Source organism: Piliocolobus tephrosceles, chromosome 14 (genome assembly GCF_002776525.5).
Source record: "Piliocolobus tephrosceles isolate RC106 chromosome 14, ASM277652v3, whole genome shotgun sequence".
Taxonomy (NCBI): domain Eukaryota; kingdom Metazoa; phylum Chordata; class Mammalia; order Primates; family Cercopithecidae; genus Piliocolobus; species Piliocolobus tephrosceles.
The window spans coordinates 84,793,386-84,820,795 of record NC_045447.1 but is presented as its reverse complement, the minus strand read 5'-3'; the positions used below and the strand labels follow the sequence as shown (position 1 = coordinate 84,820,795).

General features: G+C 38.2%; 1 protein-coding gene across 33 annotated transcripts in view; it reads left to right on the top strand.

The window, feature by feature from the left end:
* TRPM3 (transient receptor potential cation channel subfamily M member 3) overlaps positions 1-27,410 on the top strand; it is a 908,811-nt gene that overhangs the window by 656,216 nt on the left and 225,185 nt on the right. For all 33 annotated transcript variants that reach the window (XM_031934069.1, XM_031934067.1, XM_031934070.1 and 30 more), the window contains one exon: positions 6,837-7,011. In XM_031934069.1, coding sequence (XP_031789929.1) covers positions 6,837-7,011 — 175 coding nt within the window. The remainder of the gene's footprint in view (positions 1-6,836; positions 7,012-27,410) is intronic.

Below are 27,410 nucleotides of genomic sequence, written 5' to 3'. Positions count from 1 at the left end.
AGGGGGTCCATTAAGTTAAATATCAGTAAGGGAGTTGCCATAGAAACGGGTAATAAGAGAAAAAGGCATTTAAGAAATTCATGTTATTTTTACCCCTGCCTAGTCCCAAAGTGGGTTGGAAACATATGCCTTGGGAAGTTCCAACCTCAGGGAAGGACCCAAGCCATCTTTCGAGGAATTTCTTTCTGTCTAGAGAACCATAAATATTTAGAAGGGAAACATTTTGTTGCGTGTCGACTGTTTAATAGCTTGTGTGGTACTTCCTATTTCCAAATGCTTTCCTGAGCATCAATTTAGGTGCAGGATTATAGTGGCAAAAAAATATATAGCGTGCAGGATTGGTTTGCATTGGATCTGGCATTCACCAGTTGGCTACATCACAGATTTTCACTAAAAGATATCTGAGTTTATTACCCATTTACAAGTAAGGTCAGACACATTCCAGTTATAGTTAGGCTGTCTTGAATAGATAATTTCTCCTAACTCTATAACATGAAGGCAATATCCAAAATACCTGCCTCCATAGAAGACCTAAGAGACCTTCTAGTTAAAATGAAATGCATTTATTTTCAAATGTCATCCCTAGATATTTTCTTGGGTTCACTCTGCTCCTAAATAGCTCAAAGATTTCTAGTCACATTTGCTTTTGCAAAAATATAACATATTAAAATATTCTCTGTCTGTACAATAATATTTCCACAGTTGTACCTGAATATTCATGTATTCACAACTGGGAATCTTCCTAATTGCAAGAAGCACCTTAAACTTACTAAGAAAAAAAAAATACTTTTGACTATTTTCAGGCACAACTGATTATCAGATTTATGTAGTTTTCATAAATTCATCTCACACTTTCCAGACCACAGAAGAAATGCACTAAATAGTTAAGGACATCAAGAATCTAATTCTGAAACTATTTGTAAAGAGCTGTGGTAGTGTGCAAACTTCAGCCATTATTTCTCAAGTAGGCAGTAAATTGGTACCCATTAAAACGAGGCAGAATAGCTTGACTGCTCTCTCTCCATGGATGCATAATGTCAAAACACATGAATTCTCTACACAGACTTTTAAATCAACAAAAATCATATAACCCTGGAGCTGGCAAGGTGGGGAATTGCTGACTGTGTTCATGTTATTGGGACATGGCTTTAGCTAGTAAACACAAGTATCTAGCCACCACTGATAGACTTAGTATTGAATTATTCAAGATCTTCGGGAACTTATCTCTCACTTAAACTGCAAATCCCCTTTTTAAGTGACCTATACTGTAATAATCTGTGGCCTATAGTCATTAAGATGTAGGTAGAGAATGATCTTCTATGCTCTATCTCCATGTAAATATGGGCCAGTTTCCAACAGCAAATAGATTATCTTTCAGGCCCATAAGCACTTTAGATCATCTGTGGGTGACCTTGACATAAAACCCAAGAGTTAATTTAGTTTGATCGAAATTCTTAGTTACCCAGGCATTTTACTATTACACAACAAATGTTTTCACAAATAGCTGAGCTGATCATAGATTATGGTCTCATATCAGCAGAGAGAATTAGTTGCTGTTAAAAAAGAAGAAGAAGAAAGACTGCTTGGAATTTTAAGACATTCTTTCACTCCTGCCACCTCTCTCCCTCACAATGCCTTGCCCAGTCTTTTCTTATGGCAATTTAGACACTTTTAGCTTTATTGGGAGTCCCGGCTGAATTGCCTAGCAGTTGAAACAAAATGTGACAAAAATCTAAGAGGTTATCTTATGCAAGGACTTAGGGTTCAGTATGTAATTAGAAAGCCCTAGGGTAACCTAAAACCCTGTAGAATGCAGAGCTGTTAAATCTGTTACTCAAGCTCACATTTTCGGATGCTCTAATGCTTCCGTTCCAAAATTGCAAAAGCTGGAGAGTGTGGCGAGCATCTTGCCTATTCCTGCTTAAAGCAACCTTATATTGCTCTCAAATAAAATTCTAATGGAAAGTTCTGAGAACTATGGCAAGTCTTTGGTGATGGTAGAAAATGAAAAATGACTGCAATCAATTAAGGAATTGGCTTACTTTATTCCAAAACCAAAGAACAAGTATTCACCACAAAAGGGACCTGGGAAAATCTAGGTAATTTTTTTCCTACAGTATTTTTTAAATTAAATCTAAACAACCTTTTATTTTATTCATTTGTCTTCAATGAATGGCCAGTAGGTTTAGCTGAGTGAGACACAAATTTATAAGGCTCTTCAAAGGCACTTCATCAGTTTCTTTATGGGCATAAAGAAAATGGCAGTGAGCCCTACGAATCCAGCCCAGCTGGATATGCAGTGGATTCCCAAAATGTTTTCTTTATGTCACAAATAAAAAATGTAGCATTCTTGACATTCTAAAAAGCTGTTTCTTTTCTATGAAGTCTTATCCTGCAGATTCTAATTTGTAAGATTGTGAATCTTGCTAAAGTTTTTTTAAATATCCTATATTCGAGCTGTAGTTTAGAAAAAAAAAAGTGTGAACAGAAAAAGAAAAACAAGAAAGAAAGAGGAGACTGGAGAGAGAGTAGAGTGATATCCTATCCAGGAGTCCCCAATCCCCTGTCCACAGACTGGTACCAGTCCATGTCCTATTAGGAACCAGGCTATAGGTGAATGGCTGGCAAGTGAGCGAAGCTTCGTCTGTATTTACAGTCAATCCCCATCACTCGCATTATCACCTGAACTCTGCCTCCTGTCAGGTCAGCCGCAGATTAGATTCTTATAGGAGCGTGAGCCCTATTGTGAACTGTGCATACGAGGAATCTAGGCTGCATGCTCCTTATGAGAACCTAATGCCTGATGCTCTGTCACTGTCTCCCATCATCCCTAGATGGGACCATGGGAACCCTAGATGGGAAAGCAAGTTCAGGGCTCCCACTGATTCCTCATTATGGTGAGTTGTATAATTATTTTATTGTATATTGCAATGTAATAATAATAGAAGTAAAGTGCATAATAAATGTGATGCACTTGAACCATCCCAAAACCATCCCCCCTCTGCAGTCCATGGAAAGATTGTCTTCCATGAAACCAGTCCCTGGTGTCAAAAAGGTTGCAGACCACTGCTACACACAGTGTTTCACTGTGGACGGTTTAGCCCATCAATATAACTGGGCGGTAATAATGTGATATAGTCCTCCTGGGCATCGAATTTTGTTCAAAGATTTATCCTAGAACTTGTGTCAGAGGCCTCAGTGAGTTTCACAAAATAACACAAAGAGATGCCCGTTGCAGATCTATCAATATGCTTAATTTAGGGTGGGGTTTTGCAAGGGTCTGTTAAAAAAGTATTCACAGGCTTATGATCAGCTAAGATAGTTTTTAAGGATCCATAAAGCCCCTGAAATTGCGTAGAAACGTTTTTGTGTCTACCCACATGTATGTTTACTTTTCTGGAGAAAGGGTCCCTAGCTTTCATCAAATTCACAAACATATTCTAAGAATAGGCTCCAGACTGCTTTAGGTCATTACTAGTTATCTGATGTCATTTTCTTTTGCCAGAAATGAAGACAATACGTGTATGTGTGTAAGTGTGTGTGTGACCTGACAGAAAGGCTTAGTGTTAACTTACCTTGTTTAACTTACACTAAGCATGATAGTTTTAGGCATAGTTTGATTTTCCACCTCTCATAACTAAGAAATTCAAAACTGCTTTTGTTCGTAGCCTATAAAGGCTTTTATTATCCATGGAACAAATGTCCATGTATTATCACTGAAAAAAATAAGAGAGAATTTGGAAGCATAGATATAGTCAATATTTATGAAAAAGATGACAGTTTGCTTCATTCAATTTTTGGCACCAAATTTGACTAAGTTTGTGTGTGTGTGCGTGTGTGTGTGTGTGTGTGCGCGCGCGCGCGTTCAGCTCTGGATTAATATGTTTGTTTTCATCATTTTAATTGGTAATTAGTTTTATTTCAAATACAGGAAACCATTATCCTGAAAATCTTTCTGTACTTCTAGAAGTTGTAATATTTTGATGCATTGACAAATATATTGACAGAGAATAAACTGACCATCTATTACTTTCAAACAAATCAGCCTATGAAATTTGATCCTTTCACTATGTATGCTCTCAAAGGGAGAGGAGGTTTCCAGCCGTCTTCCTGCTGTCTTGTAGATGCTAGATCACTGGAACACGGTAGCAGGTCCATGCTAAGTACTTCTCCCTGCACGAGAGAGAATACTGAGTGGATCACACTTGGTCTGTGAGTTGGAGTAAAGATTCCACTGACAGAATCCAAGAGTCAGAACTTGGCAAATTCTAGGATGTCTTAGAAGATCCTAGAATGGGTCTAAATATATCATTTGATATAAAACAGCAGATATAGGGTATTGTTCTTTAATACGAAGTCAATGACATAGGAGCATGTGCTAAAGCAAATCAAGGGAAAAAAATAAATAGCATGGCAAAAAACACAAGTACTTTTGCACCAACATAATACTTTGGGAAATACCTCATAAAATAACCTTTAACAATGGAAAATAGGCTATCTTTTCGAAGGCATGTTACAAAATACAAATTCCTATGGGGTGGATATTTTTATGACAGCACATTTTCCTCCCAAAGAGAAATGTTGTGTTAGCCCTTAATCTTTTTTTGTTTTTATTTTATTTTTTGAGATGGAGTTTCACTCTTGCTGCCCAGGCTGGAGCACAATCGTGTGATCTTGGCTCACTGCAGCTTCTGCCTCCCATGCTCAATCTATTCTCCAGCCTTAGCCTCCCGAGTAGCTAGGATTACAGGCACCAGCCACCACGCCCAGCTAATTTTTTTTTTTTTTTTTTTTTGATATTTTTAGCAGTGACAGGGTTTCACCATGTTGGCCAGGCTGTTCTCAAACTCGTGGCCTTTGGTGATCCGCCTACCTTGGCCTTCCAAAGTACTGGGATTACAGGCTTGAGCCACCGTGCCTGGCCAGCCCTGTATCTTTAAAGCCCCTTTCAACAGGAATTTACTCAATCTTCATAATCAGCAGCAATAAGGAAAGTATCTCCTTTACAGACACCCAAAGAGAGCCTTAAGGAGATGTATCATTTGAGTCACTAAGGGCTCCTGGGTCAAAACAGAACAACAAGGCCTTTCACTTCCCTCTCCTGGTATTTGAAAGAGTAATTCTCAAGACCTCTCCATCCACAGAAAACGAATGGGTCCCCAGGTCACTTTTCTCTCCCAGTTCCCTCTAGGAACTGAAAGAAATCTTGGCATCTTGCCTTGATCAACAGTCATCACTTTCTTTTACGTGTTTTAAGTGGACATGCAAAATAGCACCTACTTTTGTGTAACTGGCATTTTGAATCATTCCTTTAAGATGAAAATCAAACCAGGAAAAACATCAAGTTAAAGGAGGTAAAGCCCTAGGAGACTAAAGTATTTATACTTTAGAAGTAAAACAGGTCACATAAGTCAAAAATATCTTTTACCCAAGCAAGAAACCAAATCCCAAACTATTACTCATTACGGGGATGCAGTTTCTTGATATCAGACAAAAGCAAAGCAAAAGAAGTAAAAGGGAGAACTCAGATATCCAAGAGTTGTTTTATTTTGGTTTATATTTATGGAAGTGGTACAGAATTTTGATTATTTCTTTTTTAAGATAACTGCTGTGTGTGCCCTCTAAGACCAGCTCATTTTTACGGTACTGCTCAATTCCTTAACTGTTCTGAGGCAGCAGAGAGAAAAAATACAATGTGATACCAAATTGAACAAAAGGAAGTTATTCAATGATGAATCATACTTGAAATGTCACTTAAAAATGAATTTTTATTTCTCATCATGTCTCTCATGGACATTTGATTTTATTACTTCTCTTTAAGGTTAGGTTGAACCATGCATACAGCAATTAAAGCAATTTTCACCTGAAAACAGCAATGTCTTCTGGCTCAGCATAAATAGCTTAAATACTTTTGGGAAACAATTCAACTGAACCAACAAATGTTAACTGAACTCACATCACGTGCCTAGCTCCTTGGTCCTTAGAGGCATATGCAATAATGGCAGATGGCAGATACCATATCTCCTGGGTAATTTGTCATGACAATCGTGCCGTTAAGAATCAATAATCATACAAAAATTAGCTGGGTATGGTGGCACGTGCCTGTAATTCCAGCTACTTGGGAGACTGAGGCAGGAGAATTGCTTGAACCTGGGAAGCAGAAGTTACAGTGAGCTGAGATTGTGCCACTACACTCCAGCCTGGGTGACAGAGTAAGACTCCATCAAAAAAAAAAAAAAAAAAAAAATCAATAATTAATCTGATCATCTATGGTCAAAGATAGACCCATAATTCAGCCAGTAGTTCATTCAACAAGTTAAAATATGTCCGCAGATGATTTTGATAGTGTTTAATAAAAAGAACCATGTAGGCATTTTCTTACCCCTGTGATAACTGCAGGGAGGTGGCATTTTTTAACTTCCTACTTTTCATATAGGAAACAGACTGATTGGAAAGATAAAAGACTTGCTTCAGATCATGTTCAGCTTCCACGCTGCTGGTTGCTGGTCTTGTGCTTTTTCTGTTGACTAATTCCTTTTTCTCCCTCCTCACCCCAGGCCCTCCCCTGTAAAGTATGGAACCCCGTGCCTTCGCTGACCCCAGCATCCTGAGAGTTGAAGGGAGAGGGCAAAGTCCAATAGACTTTCTGGTGGGAAAATCTGGCTGAAGGGTTTTCTGTAAATTTTTGCTCAGTACTGTATCCCTTCATCTGCTGCTACCTCCCCTGTGCTCAGTAATTTTAGTTTGTGCTTCTTGTTTCTCTTTTTGTTTCTTTGGTTTGCTGGCTTTGTGTTTTTTTCCCTTTTTTTTCCTTTTCTTTTCCTTTTTTAATGCAGGAATCGGTCAAGGTGTTCCCGTGGTGGCGCTCATAGTGGAAGGGGGACCCAACGTGATCTCGATTGTTTTGGAGTACCTTCGAGACACTCCTCCCGTGCCGGTGGTTGTCTGTGATGGCAGTGGACGGGCATCGGACATCCTGGCCTTTGGGCATAAATACTCAGAAGAAGGCGGGTAGGTAACTTTCCAGGCCCCATGGAAGAACCTTAAAGCCTGTTTGGAAATGAGGGTATGAGTGGATTATGTTTTGAGTAGCTCAACCAAGACCTCAAATCAAAACAAGCTATGAACAAATTGTCTAAAAAATGTCTGTCATGGGAGGGCTGGGGCGAAGAACAGAGGAACATATTCTAAATGTCCTGTGAAGTGGGAAATTCTATAAAAGCTACATGGATAAATAACAAGGGTGAGGAAGAGAGAGGAGGTCATAGGCTGTAGTCTCCTTTTTCTTGTCTTCGTATCTCCTTCTCCTCCTCCCAGTAAGGAGAAGCAGGAATTGGGTTTTAACACATGAAGCACAACCAGTCTGGACCAGATGGTTCAGGTTGGTAACTTCAGAGAAGCTGGGTTGTTCAGCTTCCAGGCTTGGCCTCCAAACACCAGCATTGCCAAGCCACTGTGAAGATCTGTGGTAGACCATGCCATCAGGCTTCTCTAGATGGGCGGGGAAAGTCAAATCTCTGTAATGGTAACTACTCTGGTCTTTTGTAAACTCCTTTTGAATGCCTCACGCCCTTTCCTTGATCTGTTAGGCTCCTAATGCTACTTTCAACAGTCCAAACCCCCCAATCCCAGGAAAGATTCCCCCTTCACAGCACTCCCCTCCAGTCCAACTTCCCACTGAGCAAATGCTGAAATCCAGCACCCTTGCAGATTATTAGATCAAAATAAACCATCCCAAGGTGTGAGTGAGGTTAAGGGGGTAAAACTCAGGGGAGCCATTGATGTGTTAAATAAGGAACTTCCTAATCCAATCAATTCCCCTAACACATGAAATTTGTGGGGAGGAGAAAGCCTCAAATGAGATGATAGTCTTTTATTCGTGCCTTTTATAAATACACATTAAGTGTTTCCTGGGTGCCATGCACTAGGCTGAACATTAAGATGTAAAAAAGAAAAACATACAATTAATTGCCACTCTCAAGATGCTCACAGTAAGTCTAATAAGTAGACAAGTATTACAAAACAAAAATACAAGTGAGCTCACCTACAGCAGGATGCTCCCTCCTCCATCCCTTTCGTACCCATCCCTCTGGTACCTAGCCTGCTTTATTTAAATAGAGACTGAGCATGACAAGTCAGTACCATCCCATCTCTCCCCATCCCCTTCTTCATCTTTGACAGCAGCCCAGTACTCCACATAAGCCATTAAAACGGCACAGCTACCTCATTAGTAGATGAACCTATGTTTGTGAAATGAGGAATAACAATAGGCATTGAGCCTCCAGCTTAACACTGCAAACCCAAAAGCCCTGATACCAAAAAAAAAAAAAAAAGTTAAATTATTATTATATTTTGATAGTAAATGAGTGGTCCATTTTATAGCTCAAAACTATTTAAATTTAGTTAAATTACTATTATTATATTATTTTTTATAGTAAATATTAGTCCATTTTATAGCTCAGAACCTAAAAAGAGAATATGTACCCAAACTTCTCTATGTTTACAATCAACCCAGAGTTCAAGATTCTTAATTGTGCTTTGTTTTATTAAAAATTTAACCAAGGGTCAGGCACAGTGGCTCATGCCTATAATCCCAGCACTTTGGGAGGCCAAGGCAGGTGGATCACTTGAGGTCAGGAGTTCAAGACCAGCCTGACCAACATAGTGAAACCCCATCTCTACCAAAAATACAAAAATTAGCCAGGCATGGTGGCACCTGCTACTCGGGAGGCTGAAGCAGGATAATAGCTTGAACCCAGGAGGCAGAGGTTGCAGTTGCAGTGAGCCAAGATCGCACCATTGCACTCCAGCCTAGGCAACAAGAGCAAAACTCTGTCTTAAAAAAATAAATAAATAAAAATAATCAAGGTTCTCCTTTCTCTAAATCTAGCAATTTGTTCTATTTTTCAGAAATAAACAATAATTTTAATACCGTTTTTAGCTTTGGCTTATTTCTTACTTTCTAGTTTGCACATTATTTTATGGTATTCCTACAAAGTAGATGCAAATTTGCATTCAGAATGCATCTGTTGTTTTTCTGTTTTTTTGTTTGTTTGTTTTTGTTTTTGTTTTTCCAGAAAACTCATGGAAAAGTACACTGTTCACCTCAGCATTTCAGGTTTCTCAGGTGTATACACAATGAAAGCCAGGATCCAGTGCCTGTTATTTACCATGATCTTGGATTGTCTACCTTGAAAATGTTAAAACATTTAATAAGTTATATATAAATATGTTAAACTACTTAGATTGCCCTTCCTGCTTTAATATGGAAGAAAGATTATGTATTTTAGAACTGGGTGGGACCTCGATTATTTAAATTAAATTATTATTTAAATTAAGATTATTTAAATTAGGCGCTTTGTCCAAAGCCACACAGCCCAAGATCCCAGGCCAGAATCCCTGCTGGTATATGATGAACATGTACTGAAATGTGTTTTATGCTGTGTGCTGTAGTGCTCCTCGTATAGTACTTCAGTGATACTCTTTTTTAAATATTCAAATGCACTTCAGTTGCCTTCAGCTTCCTCTTTTCATTATACTTTAGTATTATTATTATTACCATTGGTATTCCAGAGAAATCAAAACCAATGCATTCCTGGTTGTAAGCCAGTGTCCAAGCTGATCAACCCTGTGTCATGTGGATTCTTTCTCTTTTCCTGCCTAGGCCATTATACACCAACCCCAAAATTAAGAGTCAAAAATATCATGCTTTCTTTTCTTTTCTTTTCTTTTTTTTTTTTTTTTTTTTTTTTTTTTTTTTTTTTTTTTTTTTTTTTGAGATGGAGTCTCACACAGTCGCCCAGGCTGAGGTGCAGTGAGGCGATCTTGGCTCACTGCAAGCTCCGCCTCCCGGGTTCACGCCATTCTCCTGCCTCAGCCTCCCGAGTAGCTGCAACTACAGGCACCTGTCACCACCCCTGGCTAATTTTTTGAATTTTTAGTAGAAACGGGGTTTCACTATGTTAACCAGGATGGTCTCCATCTCCTGACCTCGTGATCCTCCCACTTCAGCCTCCCAAAGTGCTGGGATTACAGGCGTGAGCCACCGTGCCTGGCCAAAAATATGCTCTTTTAACTTTAATTAGCAGTTTTTGTAATGTTTATAGTCAAAATATGCAAAAGCACAATCTATATGGGATCTACACAAACTATGAATAATGACTGATAATCCAAGAATATGAGTTTATGCATATAACTAGTGTGGAGGTAAAGAATTAAGTATAATTTTCGATCCTAAGACGTTCTAAAATTAAAACTTTAAAAATTGTAAGAAAAATTTAGAAATGGTTATTAAGAAAATAGAAGTCTAAAGAGAAGTTTTGTATTTTATATGTAGTTATGATGAAGTGTGCTCTTGCTCCAGGAAAGCAATTATAAAATCATCATGATAAAACGAAGTCAGAATGTTTCTCTGTGCCATCTGAATAACTTCAAGAATTTCATCATGTTTATTTAGCTTGATAAGAAATTGTCTAGCCACACATGTGCAGCCAATTTTAAAAATCATTTCCAAATAACATTATCTTGCAGTAGTGTACTTTGTGTTAAGAGAAAAAAAAAATTGGCCCACCTAGACCTTATTCACCAGGAAGGATTTCTTCTTTATTTCTAATAAAGTCCGACAGTGTTGGAAATGTTTCACTACAAATAAATGTAAATCCACAACTACATGATCATATAAATAAATCTATATAAATGTGCATCACTGTACAAATGAAATTGGATATAGAGAACACATATATCCTGTTTATGAAACCTTTATTTCAGGGCTGCACCAGTATCTTTTCAATTACTTTGGTAACTTAAATATGATTAAAAATGTTTAAGTTAATTTAAAGATTCTTAAATAATACAGATCCAAGAACTATTCAGCTATAGAGCCTTTCATTTTATAATCTTAAAGGAGTAAAAAAAAAAAAAAAAAAAAAAAAAATCAAGCCTTACATTTTAACCTTTGTGAACTTTGTTTTATCTTTGAATTCCCTTCTAGAATGTGAATTTGAAAGACAATCACTTTGGAAGTAATTTGTAATTGACAAAACTGATTAGCTTTTGTAGATGAGATTACTTAGGATAGAAAAAGACAGACTGCATCTATCACTATCCAAATGGGTTTGGATAAACTAAAAGACAATTGCAATTAAATTCTTGTTTGAATCTCTTTCTCCCTATCTCTGCTCTGTGGCATATAGTACCTGAAAGAAATAGTCAAACTCCCATTTTTTTCTCATTGGCATAATGGATTTTCTATTTCTCATCTGTCGTAGTTTAGAATGAGTCGCTAATTAAAAGTTAGTCACTTTCCCTAATTAATTTTATTGCTTTAGAAATATTATCAAATTTTATTTCTAAATCATGAATGACTAAACATGACAAAGTTAAAGAGATTCATGCTACCCAAATAGTATTTGAATCACCTAAGTTTTTTAATACTAGGATTCTATTTTTGTGTTGGAGCAATATGAGCTGTAGTATGCATAGTTGAGAATACCATACCTTTCTCCTGACATTGAAATCAGAGATTACTTTGCCTCGTAATGGTCAACCAAAGTGTCAGATTGCAGAGAAATGTTGTCTAGCCCATCATTTGTCAATCAGTGAGCAGGTACTTCGCCCATAAAAAATGTCAGTGTGAAAAAGGCATCCAAATGCATTTGTGTTCCAAAATGGTGCTCCTTATTCATCCAAATTTTATTATTGACTTTTATGTTTATTTTGGCATCTTCATTCCAGAAATAATCATCTGTATTTACCATTTTTAGATACTCTAGGACAAGAAGCAGAGCTTGCTGGTAGCAGAAAGCCTTCAAGTTTTTTAGTCGTCTGTTATTAACTTTTGGGAAATTATCAGTGGGGAAAACACCAAGAGACTGTTCACATTTTTGTGTGTCAGTGGAATTTGTATTGGATATTGGGAAGAATAAATAAGCAATGGCTTGGGAGCAGGAGAATAGATAATACATTGCTAATAAAAATTTGACTTTCCTGCCTAAAGGATTTTTAATAAGGTTCCCTGTATTATTTGATTAGCTGAGGCAAAGGCATAAATGAACGCTAACTGGAGATGAAAAATGAAAAATACGTTGTATGGCTTCAAATTATGTAACTATATATTCCTAGCAGAGATGTGGCAAAAGCATGTTTCTCTGCAAATATACATCAAAATGACCAAAGATATGAGAAAGCCGCCAGAAAGCTGGACATTTTAGAAACGCAAATGTAGTCTGTAATCCCCAGGGCCTGTCATTCTGTGCAGTGGTCACTGTTGTTTTCTCCTGCTGCTCCAGAGATTTCCATCTAAAGCTGAAGGGTGTCAAACCCTAATCATTTGTCTCTATAAGACCTGCCAAAAGAACGAAATTGATCTCAATGGTTTGTATTCCAGCATGATTTAGACATAATTGGAATGTTAAGTGAGAAAAAAGGAGACATATCAAGCATGCTGGCTTCAAGTGTCCATTATAGTTTTTGTTAATTTCATCTTACCTTGTCTCTTTTCTAAAATTTTCTACAAGAAATCATGTCAAAACTTGATTCTTTTTTTTGGAAACATACTGTACAGACAAAGAACACTGGTGGTTTCCCTTATAAAAAGGGTCACTGTAACTTGTTTTCCTAGTTAACATTTATTGGGTGCCTACTATATGCATGGGCCTGTTGGAAGATGAATAAGGCACAGCCCTAGCTGTCAAGGACTTTATAATGGGGACTAAAACATAGACATGAGTGCAGATAACTAGAAGGTTATGTGTGCTTTGATAAAGGCACAAAGGGTCACAAGAGCACAGGGGATAAAGTAAATGTGTGGTGCATTCTTCACGAGAATCCTATCAATGGAACAGTGTATGTTAATTATCCACAAAATGGCAATAGAATGACTCTATTTTTCCTCTTCCCCTTTTCCATCAAAAACTGGATCTAAGCCGAGGGTCAGCCTGGAGGACTGAGAAGAACTAATATTTGACCCTCCCTTATATAACTCAATTCAGAGAAATAATTAATCTGAAATAGAATGAAGAAAATTGATAAAAGGGACAAATTCATTGAGATAGTGTGGTGATGGTTGTGTGTGTGTGTGTGTGTGTGTGTGTGTCTATATTAAATTTATATACACTAATTAATTGAATAAATTGAATCCAATAAGATTACTTTATATATACGTATTATATGTTAATCTGTGTGTATACATAAGCTTAAAATTTAAGTGAAGACTTAAAGATAGAACTGATAATATGGCTTTTCAAATCAATCACCAGGTATTTTTGAATACTTGTTTTAGGTACTATGGGTGCTATGAAAAGTAGTATAATTTTCCTCAAGAGATGTCCACATAATCTTATTTGAACTAATATACTAACAAATAATTTTTCAATTAGATGCTATTATTGAATTCTGAGAAGGTAGAAGGAAGCATAGTTTGGAGTAAATGGAGAAAGTGTCATGGAGACAACACCACAGCAGTTTTTGCCCCTGTAGTCTATATAAAGACATAGATATATTGCAACCTGTGTCGTTGTGTCCAAGCTCTATAGGGCTAGAGTAGCTCCATGTATTTAAGAAAGTGAGAAATAAAATAAATACGTTTGTCTTAGAGTTCACTATTTGATCCCTCATGTTGTATCAACATGAGAAGAATGAAGCATTGACTTTAAAAAAATTATCCAGAGTTTCTTCTTCAGGGAAGAAAGCACCATGGAGAGGAAAAGTTTCATTGATCTAAATTGGCTCATCAGCTCTCTACATGGACTAATTTGCTCTTTCCTAAAGAGTATGGAGTTGAGCAAAACTCTCTAGGAAAGAATGTCCTTGAACATAAAGAGCAAACATCAGAGAAAACATAGTTGTGTAATCCATTATGATAGAGAAATCCCTTTTAAAGAACCATCATCTACAACTTTCAGAAAGCCCGTCAATGCCAAGTGATGATTTCAGAGCTCTCTAGTGATTACATTCCTCTGAGATTTCCTTAGCTAACTCTTGGCTACTTGTTTAACAACAACAACAACAAAAATCCAAATAAACATGTGGTTATCAAACTTCAGCATGTCTGAGAATCAACTAGAGAGCTTTAGGAGATCCAGATCCCCCTAAATATCCTGACTTTAATGCACATGGGGTGGGGCTCGAGAAACTGTATATAAAACCCAAACCCCCGGTGATTCCATTGAGAGTGGTCTATGGCCCACACTTCTCTGATGTTTTCAAAAATACCTTCCTTGGTTTCTGGGCCTCACATGCATTCTCCTCACAAGCCACTGCATTGTTACCACAAGCCCTCTGTACCCTCTGGCGAATTTTGTCTTTGAAACCCTGTTGACTTGAAAAGCGCATTTACCATCAATCACCCCGTTTCTCTTTCCCACAGCTGTACTTGGTTCCAAACATCTGTCAGACTTGAACATTCTTTCCTGAAAAGCAAGCTGTGCCATAAAAATACTCATTTTGACAGGACGGACAGATTTATTGCTTAGTATTTTTATTTACATGGAGTTTTTAAGGGCATTCAGTTTACTGATTTCCTTGTTTCTTTTGCAAATCATTTTTTGACTAGCTCAAAATATATAACCAATCTAAAAAGAGAAAGAAAAAAGAGGAAGAGGAAAGCAAAGGTATTTAGAAGTGAAATGGTGCTGGTTGCTGGCAAATGATGGTTCTTTCAGCTGTCTGAGATTCAGGGTCCCAGGGGACAGCATTGGCAACTCAGCATCTGCAGTGTCCTACTCCAGCTTCCTTTGACTTTACAGTTGGAATGAACAACCTTTAAAGAGTCCTAACCTCCCACTTGCCTTGATTGATTTTTACTTTTTTGAAGCCCTTGAATTCTTTCTCAAGTGAAACCTCAGGTAGAGGTGCAACATGTAACACAGACAAGGTACAGGTTTACTCTGTCAAAGCTGGGATAGGAGGCCTAGACTATGGTTCTCAAACTTTATTCTGCATCAGAATCGCCCAGAGGGCTTGTGTAAACAAACAGCTACACAGGAGGAATGAGTTCAGGAGATGTATTGTACATCATGGGGACTATAGTCAGTAATAATGTAGTGTATACTTGAAAATTGCTAATAGTAGATTTCAAGTTTTCTCACCGTAATAAAATGAAAGTATGTGAGTTAATGCATATGTTAATTAGCTTGATCTAGCCATTCCACAGTGTATGCACATATCAAAACATGCCATAAATACCATAAATGCATACAATTTTTGTCAATTAGATATGCCTTTTTTAAAATAAGAGGAAAAAAACTACAAAAAAAAATCTCACAATTGCTGGCTCCACCTCCAGATTTTCTAATTCAATAAATCTGGTTGAGGTCAGGTAATATGCATTTCAAAGGAATACCTAAGTGATGCTATGCTTTTGGTCCAGAGACCATACTTTCAGAACTGTTTTCCTAGAGCCTCCTTCTCTCTGTCTGACTCTCACCTACAAAGGCAGCTCTGAGGCAGCTGTGGAGCTCTTCCTGAAAATTCCAGGGGCTTCTTTGTGAAACCCCATTGAAGACCCCTGACCTACAGGTCAAGATCACATTCCTTTGCTTGGACTCAAGGTCCACTGTATCCTGACCCCAGCTTTTCTCTAGAGCCAGCTCTCACTCAACAAACCTTCTGTTCACCCTACAACCCAATGGAGCTGTCCTCCCCACTGTTCTCCAAGCACTTCCTGCTGTCACAGGCTTCTCTGCCTTACCATGTACAAATGCATTTCTTTACCTATTTAATTTCTAGCAAATTTTTCTCTGAAGTTTCACAACCTAGCCTGTCTCACAAAAAGATGTAGTAAGGGTACTACATGTAGTAAGGATAAATTTAAAATCCACAAATTTATCTGAGTGAGGTGCAAATAATAAAATGTACTGGTGTTTCATTCCTTTCCTTTAGAGAAAGTAGATTCTGAATCAACCTGGACAACAATAGGATCTACAGCTGCTAGGGATATAGTGGATTAATGCCTCATCTAGTGGTATTATTAATAATAAATAATGTTTGGGATGTTTTTAATCCCCAGATTCCTCATGCAATTCTCAGATGTTGATCATGGACCACAGGATTTATGAAAACTATATAGAACAGTGAATACATGCTATAAAAGCTTATTCAGTCAGAGAAACACTAAAAATGCATTAAAGTAGGATTTCAAGATTAACTCAAGTCTGCACTACTGTTGTCTAGAAAAGTCTCCATTCAGTTTCAATAACATCTTTTTGCACTATCCTAATTGTTGGACAACTCTCTTAGAGTCGATGTACATATTTATTATGTTTTCTTGGGATATTCCATGCAAAGCAAATGTCCATCCATGAGCATAAACCTCTAAAAGTCTTAAGCAGTAAATAATCCATTCCTCTAAATCCATAGAACCACGATTCAGTGTCTTGGAGACAAACCTAAAATTTGGAGTTGTTTAACCCTATCATCTCATTGGTTTTTGCCATTTGATAGTAAATTTGAGACTTTATTATCACTAACGCATTGATGACAAATACAGTTGACCCTTGAATGACATGAGGTTAGAGTTGCCAACCCCCCATGTGGTCAAAAATCCATGAATACCTTTTGACTTGCAAAAACTTAACTAATAGTTCATCATTGGCCAAAAACCTTACTGGTAACTTATCAATTAGCATATATTTTATATGTTACATGTATAATATATTTTTATAATAAAGTAAGCTAGAGAAAAGAAAATATTAAGAAAACCATAAGGAAGAGAAAATATATTTACTATTCGTTAAGTGGAAGAGATCATAAATGTCTTCATCCTTGTTGTCTTCATATTGAATAGGGCTGAGGAAGAGGAGAAAGAAGAGGAGGGGTTGGTCTTGCTATCTCAAGGGTGGCAGAGGAAGAAAAAAAATTAGAGTATAAGTGAACCCGCACAGTTCAAACCCCTGTTGTTCAAGGGTAAACTGTAGTTTAAATCTGAGTGTCAACTCCAATAAATTAGTAGAGGCTTCCTGGAATGATGTGCTAACATGATTCTGAGATCGCATCTCAGTGCAGAAGCAAGCATACTAAGATAGATTAACAAGTGTCTGCCGAGGCAAAGATAGGAGTTTGGAGTCAACATGCCATGAATTTATTTGTTATTTCATGAACTGAAATAAAGCCAAAATCTTATAGATACCCCCATAGCTATAAGACTACCAGGCAATCATCACGTAGTGCATTAAATCATGAAACCAACAGGAAAAATAAGACATCCAGCTGTCTGGAAAATAGAACAAAAGGTCCATTTTTTCGTCGACTCTGCAAGGCACAACAGTGTTTAAGTTATCATCTATCATATGAGCCTTTTCCACACAGATACAATACACAGGAGATGAAGAATGAGAAACCCTTTAGTGTGGGATGCTGCTTGGATCTGGACACTGAGAGACAAGCTAACTGAGCAATTGCCTATTAAAAATGCATGAGAATTTTTTTTTTAAAAAAACTAGAAATCTATCATAAATATGTAACAAAAATAGAGACACTTATATTTGTCCCAGTGTTTCATAGAGTAAAATAAAAGGAATATTTTGATAAGTTACTTTGAAAGAGAATTTAAACTTATCCCTCCCCTTTTCCCACACCTCTGACCCTCTCTCCAGCGGCATGCTCAAAAATTTGAAATTAATATTTTTTAGAGCTTCTACATGCATCAGGCTGATCTAGGCACTTTATTTCATAAACTTCACAAGGTGGCTATAATTATTATCCCTGTTTTATACATGAGGAAATTGAGCACAGAAAGGTTAGGTAATTTGCTAAATATCTCAAAGCTAGAGAGCGGTCAGCCCAGACTGACGGGAGCTGGAGCTAGGCCCTTAGCAGCTATACCATGTTGTCCTCTAAGAGGGTGGGACCCAGTAACTCCAAAAGGTTTATTTTGTTTGTCCCAGTATCTGAGGTCAAGTTTTTGAGTTTGTCTGAGTTTTTCCAGACAACAGAGGAGGTGGCACCCAGATTCCATCTTCTCTTCCTTCTCTCATATGCTGGGTAACTTCTCCTGTGAGTAAGCGTTGCACCAATGTGTAAGACCAGTCGATTGCAGGAGGCCAGTGTTGCAGTCTGCCTGGAGACCCCAAAAATTCAGTCCAGCTCTGATTCTGTCTTTTATATGGGTCCTAAAACAATAAAAATAAAAATAATTAAAAAAATAAATAAATAACTTTTCCTCTTGCCTGGGCTATGGCAATATTCGCTGATGGGATTGCACTTGGAATGAACTCAGAGGGTGTGATTTCCTTCCAGTGTTGGCAACAGAGAATCCACCTGACATGTGGCAGTCTCTGTATCCTTTGGCAACACTTCACTTCAACTCTTGCGCACATTCATAACCGAAGGCAGAGGAAAGAAGAGACACGACAGAGACACAGCCAATATTGTTCAGGATTTTCCATCTAAATGTCCCGCTTGTCCCTGCCTAAGATGAAAAGTTTGGCTGCCCTGCCTATCTCCAGAGCAGCACTGCCCAACAGAATTCTCTGATGATATGGCTGGGTGTGGTGGCTCATGCCTGTAATCCCAGCACTTCCGGATGCTGAGGCAGGTGGATCCCTTGAGCTCAGGAGTTCGAGACCAGCCTGGGCAACATGGCAAAACCCTGTCTCTACAAAAAATATGAAAAATTAGCCAGGTGTGGTGGCATCTCAGGAGGCCAAGTCCCAGCTACTCGGGAGGCTGAGGTGGGAGGATTGCTTGAGCCCAGGAGGCTGATGCTGCAATGGGCTGTGATTGCACCCCTGTACTCCAGGCGGGGCAACAGAGCAAGGTCCTGTCTCAAAAAAAGAACTCTCTGTGAGGACAGAAATCTTCCATATCTGTGCTGTCGAACCAGAGTCCCTGAGTGCTTGACCTGTGACTGGTGTGACTCAGGAAATGAATTTTAAATTTCATTTCATTGTATTATAATTAAATTTAAATAGCCACGTGTGAGTAACAGCTACCATATTGGATAACACAGCTCTAGTATTTCTGCAATTGGTTTCCACCAAACTGAGAAGCCTTGAATGTCTGAGAGATCTCAAATATTATTTGACATTTTCCATACTTTTAATTATATTCTTTCCTCCAGTCAGCAATATGTATTCAGTCATTCAACAGATATTTTTTGAACACCTACTATGTTCCAGGCACTATTCTAGGCAATGGCAAAAATGCATTAGTGAACCAAATAGACAAAAATCCCTGCCCTTGTGGAGCTTTTATTTTAGCAGGGTTAGATAGACAAAAGTAATAAACATAATCCATAAACACATTATATGATATTTTAGAAGATGTATGCTATGGGGTAAGAAAGCAGGGTAAGGGAGATCAAGATAAGGGGTGGCAGAAAAGCCTGTCTTCTGTACCTTGATTAGCACTGAAGGAAGGGGAGAAGAGAGTGTATAAGTAATAGAATGCACCATCCATGCATCCAAGGAGTTTACAGCCTGGTGAGGATTTTCTTAATCTGTCTAATGAAATGCCATGTGTAAAATGCACAGCACAAAGCTTGTCTTATAGAAGGGACTAAGTGCCTCTCTTACCACTCTCACCCCCACCACACCACCCACCTTCAGTTTCCTTTTCGATGTGTATCTGTGCCTTCTGATTTATCATAGCTGGCTCAGGAGTGTAAGGTGAGAACAAGGAAAGAAAAGGAAAGAAGAGCGGAGGGGAGGAGGGAAGGAAAAGGGAAGGAAAGAAGGAAGGAAAAGAATGAAGAGAAAGAATAAACGAAAAAATAAACATAAGAAAGGATCACTTTATGAGCAGCAGTACATACAGTTTGTTCGCAAACAGACTGTATCATCATCCTGCCTGGTGATGGACAGCTTCTCTAATATCCTTCTATCTACCTCATATTGCTGGATGAAAACCTCAGGAAAAGCCCTAAAGGTGAAGAACCTTTCTAGAATAGATTCTAAAGCAAAATCAGCAACTGTTTCTCACAGGCCTTAGCTAATAGAGGCCATTTGTATCTGGAGTTGATCCTCATAAAAAGTTGGGAAAAGTAATCTCCTAACCAGCCCGTGTTATCTATTGGTCATGTCTCTATGTGCCATTCAACCTTCTATAACTTTCTATCCAACTGGCGTTTTCTGGAAAACATCAACATCTATCAGTTACAGTTAGCTCTTTTTATAAGAGTTACTCTTAGGGCTTCTAATTGTTGAATAAAATGTTAGTTTGCCATTTAAGCAATGAAAAAGAAACATTGGACATCTGATTAAGTGGGGATTAACTCAGAAAGTAGTGGATCCTTGAAATCACATTGCTGAGTCTTCACACACATGAGATGCAGCATCTTAAGCAAAAAAATAGAGAAAATCTCCACTTGCAGCCAATCATTTAAACAAATCACTAACTTTACATTAATACACTAAGTTGAACCTACATATTTAGGTTAGAATAAGTCACTGTCAGAGATTTTTCCCTCCTGATTCTCTTGGCTTCTAAATCCAGCTCTTATGCTTACCAGCTATATCATCTTAAGCAAATCAGTTCACCTTCACAGACCTTGGATCCTTCATCCATAGAATGGTTGCTCTAAAACTGTATCATTCTTTTATCCTCAAAATCAAATCTCTCAGTAGAATTTTCTGATTTGTGCCTTCTCTACAACATACAGACTTCAAAAATATGAAAGTAGGAGGTTACAGCCGAGTATGAATTCTTATCCTAACACCTGTTTGACTTCAAGATGGCATAAAATTATCTAAGAGTAATGGTTTCAGGGCATCTTAGCAACACCAGTTTGCATGACTTTGATGAATATCATCCAAGAGCTAATGAGCTCTCTGCACTGATACCCCAGCTTAGTGGCTTTGAAATGTGGCCTTTCCCCTCCTATTCACAGACCTACTTCATCTGAATTTCACAGAAATACTGAAATCTATCCCCCATAGGGATGGCCTCCTCCAGCTAATATGCATGCCGGTTACTTTGCTTCAGCTCTGAGCTAGGGATCATTGGGATTCCCTGTGGGTGCAAAAGCCCCTATTATTCTTAATAACAACAACTGCCAATTATTTAACACCTATGTGCCAGGAACAGTGCCAGGTACTTTCCATACATGATCTCTTTTTTTCCCAAATACATTGACCTAAAAAGACATATACTACCCTTGTTTAACAGATAAGGAGACGATGGTTTAAAGAGATCAAATAACCTGTCTCAGGTCCCTCACTGGTAAATAAAAGAGCTGTATTGCAGCCAAAGGCACCATACCATAGCATCTTAATTATGTCATTCTGTCTCCTATAGCAGATTGTGAAACTAGCCTCACCACTTCAATGTATGACATGGAACTAGTTGAAAAAATATAGATGTATGTTGTGTTGATTTTTATGTGATATAATTACTTTGTGTTGTCGAAACCACCAACATCTAAGTGAGTGAAATTACCTTCATATCACTGAAACTCTTAACGTCTTCAAACAGCTATTGAGAACTTCTATGGGCAAGATATTGCCCTAAGCATTATGGGAGAGATGCAAGTGAATAAGAATCTGTTCCTGACAAGAACTACCAAGCAATTCAAAGGAGGGATGAGGTAGTATCCAGAAATAGAACCAAATATATATATATGTTTTTGAGTTGGGCAGCCAGTTCACTTCTTGAATTCCTGGCCTCAAGCAATCCTGCCACCCCAGCCTCCCAAAGTGCTGGAATTATAGGAGTGAGCCACCACTGGCCCAATCATTTCTAAACACCCTTTGAGTTTAAACAACAACAGAAAGATACAGATAGAGACCAGGAATATTTCTTAGAGATGAACCTGATTGAAAGGAAAAGGATCAAGAAAACCAAATTGCTGGACGGTAAAACCTTATGCCTTATCTCCCATTCTCCCAAATAGGCTTGAAGTACATCCCACCATGAGGACAAAGAGGCATGGGGACGACCGCCTGGTCACCCACGTAAAGCAGGCAGCTACTCAGTCACTCGGTCAATCCACAAAGATTCTTCTATAGCTAACATTGAACCAAGCACTCTTCTAGAACTTAAGGTACACGCAGAATAAAGAAACAATCACTGCTTCAAAAAGTTCATCATTTACTGGAGTAAGACAAATAATTTCCATGCAATATAATAATCATAGAAATATGTATCAAGTGCTTTGAGAGCACCAAGGGAGCAGTCATCAGAGACTTTCACATAGGAGATGAGGGTGATTTTTTTTTTACATTTTCTTAAATTTTATTTTTAGTTGACAAATAACGGGATACATTGTGATGTCTTGATATATGTTTACATTGTGGGATGATTAAATCAAGTGAATTAGCGTTTCTTCACTAAAGCTTAATAGTCTTACAACTGAATCTTAATCATCCGTACTCCAAAGCTCAGAAGTATGCAATATACCCTTGTAACAAACCTCCATGTGTACCCCTGATTCTGAAATAAAAGCTGAAAAAAGAAAAAGGAGGCGAAGTTTGAGCTGAGTTTTAAATGAGGAGTTTTGAGTGATGAGGTCAGGACTACAGAATAGTCCAAGTAGCAGATATAGCAAGCTGAAGATATGGTGGCATGCAAGAGTCTGGTGGGCTTGGGAGATTCCGTATTTACAGGATATGGGTGACAGAGTGGCAGGAGATGAGCCTAGCTGTGGAGCAAGACCATAGACAAACCTTACATGCTGTATGCAAGTTGAGACGTTATCTTGCTGGTGATGGAATGCTATTGCAGGGGTTTAAGAAGGGTGCAGTAGAATCATGTCTGCTGTGTAGAACTATTTAATTAACACTGTGGGGAATGGACTAGAGGAAGATAGAGAAGAAACCAATTAGCAGTCTGTTGGTACCATCTGAATAAGATATGATGAGGACCCAAACCAAGGTAGATAGAGAATGAGGAAAACTGGAAAAATATTTTAGGAAGTCAAATTTTGTGCTTTCTGTGCATGATCTCCTTTTTTCCCAAATACATGGACCTAAGAACACATACGCTCCCTTATTCAACAGATAAGGAGATGAAGCCTTAAAGATCAAATCACCTGTCTCATGTCCCTCACTAGTAAATAAAGCAATTCAAAGGCGGAATAAAGTAGTATCCAGAAACAGAACCAAATATATGTTTTTGAGTTGGGCGGTCAATTCACTTCTTGAACTCCTGGCCTCAAGCAATCCTGCTGCCTCAGGCTCCTAAAGCACTGGGATTATAGATGTGAGCCACCACACCTGGCCCAATCATTTCCAAACATTCTCTGAGTTTAAAGAAAAGAAAAGATAGTTTCTAGCAGAAATTGGCAACATCAACAGGTGCTGCTGTTGCTTTATCTCTCCAAACAGACCCCAAAGTGAAATTAAGATATCAAGAAAAAAAAACCTGGTTTTGGTGGTGACTTAACCTGGGCCTTAAGGGCTGGCCCAAGCATACACACATATTACTGAAGATGTCCCTTATATGCAGCATTTCACAGGCACAAAATGTGATGATGGTATCCATGGCAAAAAAGTCTCTGACCAGGCACCAAGGTCTAAAAGAAATACCTGGTACACACTAAATGCCAAATAAATGTAAATAGGCAGCTGGATCAAAAGGAGAAAATATTTGTAGATTCTATGCACAAATCAGTAATAATATTTTGGAAACATTTATGAATAGTTGGAGTATTACTTTGAAGGAAATGGTGGTTCTCATTATAATGATCTGTTAGAGGAGACAATTCAAAGTAAGGCAACTGAGGCTGTTTATCACCAAAATATGGAAAAGATCACTGTTGATGTCTCATCTGAACAGAGTCACTTGATGTCATTGCTTGTCTCCAAGATGATCACCATTAATATATTCCTTCAGTGTATATTTATGCTGTCATCAAGAGGTGAAGTCTATTCCTTCCATCTTCTTGATTCTGGGCTACTTTTAGTGACTTCTTAGATTAATCAAGTACAAGAAAATGACATTCTAGGACTTCTGAGGTTAAGTTCCAACAAGTCTTGTAGTTTCTGCCTGAGCCTCTCTGAATGCTCTCTCTTGGAACCCTCACTTTAAGAGAAGCCAGCTTCCATGTAAGAAGTCCATCTACCCTGCAACCAACAGGGAAAGAGCAATGCAAGCCAACCCTCAACTCTTTTAGCCAGACCAGGCCAGGTACCAGACTTGGAGGTAAGGAAGCCATCTTGGATATTCTAGCCCCAACAGATGCCACATGGAACAGAATTGAGGCCCCAGACATATGGTCACAGTTGAGCTATTGTAGTCTTCATCAGCCATTCCAACCATTCCAGTTGAGGCCCTAGGTATGCTGGAGAAAAATGAGCCATCCCCATTGTGCCTGCCTAAATTCTTGACCCACAAAATTATCAACACAACAAATAAATGTTGTTTTACGTGAATAAATTTTGGGGTTAGCACCCATCAATTACAGAATACTTGACATACAACTTTTTGAGTTCCTTGAGGCTAGAACTGAATATTATGTATATCTCTATATCTAACTTAGTGCCTGACACACAGAAGGCATGAATATTGTTGGTTGAATGAATGAATGAACAAGCAGATGTCTGCATGGAATGTTTGCAAGACTGCTCTATAATCAAGCCTCCTAAATCTGCTAAGTATCTCCGTTTCTCAAACATAGGAAAGAACTGGTGGTCTCTGACCTCTCTAAAGTGTGAAAGTTATTTCTCCAGCCTTACACCACTGGACTCACCAGATGTGCAGAGCACTGTTAACACCAGGAGAGAGCTCTGCATTGTACGCAGGGGCCCTGGCCCACTAGTTGTGCTACTTCATGAGAAGGAGTATATCAGTGACTCTTTCCTAAAAAGCATCGTAGGATTCTGTTTGAATAATGCATATGCTTGTGCAGGACTTGCTATGTGTCAGGCACTTTTCTAAGCCTTTTACAAAGCTTAACTCATTTAATATTCACAAGCCTATGAGATAAGCACTATTATAGTTCCCATTTTACATATATGAAAAATAGAACATCAACACTAACTTACACAAGATCACACAGCCAACAGGTAACAGCTTAAATCCAGACAGCCTAGCCCTGGTGGCCATAATGCTGTTATTAACAATGCTTCCTGCCTTTCTGGGAAGAATTGTGGTGTTACTTGTAGACCAGAGTCATGACATTTGGGGAGGAAGTGGCAACTTTTACCAAAAAAAAGCAGGAGGAGAAAAATATGCTATTCTCTGTGACCTCAGGCAAGACATGTAACTTTATGTGCCCTTAATATAACTTTTAGTAATTTGCTTTGGCTTCTAGCAAATGATGAAATTTCATTTTTCTTTAGAGAATTAGATATTCTGTGGGTGATTATGTCTTTTAAGTGCCGAATTGCGGTGTTACTAACAAGTTTTTTTATATAGCTAAAATTTTCTCATATTGTGTCTGAATAAACTAATAGAAAATATCTATGGGGGTCACAGGAAGGGCTCTTCCTCGAAAGTCATTAACCTAAGATTAGCTCTTAGAATCCCATTGAATTCTAAATGCATTTTCTCATTTTTAAATCTAGGAACAAAACTCTAATATTGCAGGTAATTTGCAGGTAATTAAATTCATTCGGAGAAATATATTTGTATGTGTGGGTTGTACTGAGAGCATTTGAACAGAATACTAATAGCAAACTGCGGGGCGTTTTGTTGATTACCCTGAGCACTGGCTGAATATTGGCCTATTTTAAACTACTCTGTGACTCATCTACAAAGCTCCAGATCATAAGTGCAGTATTTAAATGGAGACACAAATGCCATAGCGTAGAGATCTGCCTCACTTCAATGACTACACCTCCTTTCACAAAACCCTCTAATTTGAGATGTACCAAAAACAACATGGGTAGATAAGAACCACAAATTAACAGTTTCCATAAATAAGATGACTTTGTCAAGGCTGAATTCTAAAATAAAAATTTCACATAACACTACGACCATATTTTGATGTCAAGAAATTTTCAGTCAATATTCTAGTGTCATAAAAAGAAATATAAAATAGGTTCATCTCTAATTTTTCTGATGATTAAATATTACAGTAAAAATGTTTAAATCACTCCAATGTTACACAGAAAATATGGGAAGAACTAGAAAATAATAATTTTAAGAAAGCAGGCTTCCATATATCCTAAGGAATATGGTTACAAAACAAGAAAGGATCTTCAGAGAAGATAGAGTAAGCATTTGTACCCAAACAGAAGGCATCTAGTTCAGCAGAGCAAATACTTATGAAAAATTAGAAGCAAATGCTGGGTTTTTTGTCTTTTTTTTTTTTGGTTTTGGTTTTGGTTTTGGTTTTTGTTTTTTGAGATGGAGTCTCATTTTATTGCCCAGGCTGGAGTGCAGTGATGCGTAATCTCAGTTCACTGCAACTTCTGCCTCCCAGGCTCAAGCGATCCCCACACCTCAGCCTCTGAGTAGCTGCGATTACAGGCATGTGCCACCATGCCTGGCTAATTTTGTATTTTTAGTAGAAGCGGGGTTTGGACATGTTGGCCAGGCTGGTCTTGAACGCCTGACTTCAAGTGATCCACCAACCTCAGCCTCCCAAAGTGCCAGGAATACAGGCGTGAGCCACCAAGCCCAGCCTGCAAATATACTCTTCAAACTACTTAATGCACTTTGCGATTATCTTCATTTAGTGTTCCCCCTTATCATCCCTGATACAGATGATTAGGAAACTATGAAAGACTTAGAATATAATCAGGAACAGCAACACTATGGGGCAAGGCTGAAGTCGATAGGCTCAACTCAGACAGTGAGACCATCAAGCATTATGACCTAGCACAAATCGTTTAACCTCCTTAGGGCATAGTTTTCTCTTCTGCAAAATGGAATTAATCCCACTTGCCTCATAGATTGTTGTGAGATTATCTCTGAAGCCCATTGTGTACGTTAAACCATGACGTGCTACAGACACATCAAATGTTTTGTGGGATCTTATTTAAAACAATGTTATTAAACTCTTTTTGCCAAAGGCATGAGACCTAATATCTTTTCTTTGCTAAAAGGGGAGATCTACAAGTGTTGGGGAGCTGTTAAAGGCAGGAAAGCACTAAAAATGAGATTTTCTTCTTGTTGCAATGAGAAGGATGGAAAAAGAACTGAATCAGAAAGGGCAGTTATTTAATATTTAATTGCTGTAACTTTATGCTTTGAATAGATCAAATCATCTTTGTTCCACCTGTAACAGGTATCCCACACTTTGGAAAACACCCTAGAGAATCCTTCCATTTCTAGAATTCTACGGTTCTTGTCATTAAATGATCTAGCCAAAGCCATAACTTCAGCAACTGGGAAACTGGGCTCAGAGGATGAGATTCTTACTGTCTTTCAGCTCTCCTAACCACTGAAACCCACAATCAGCTAAATTGCACATCATTCCTCAATTTTTAGAAAGTGACAGATTGGATGCAAGTGTCAGACAGATCCCTCAAGCATATAATGAACTTGGGGAGCTGAGATTTCATTACAGATGGTTGGTAGTAGAAAACAAA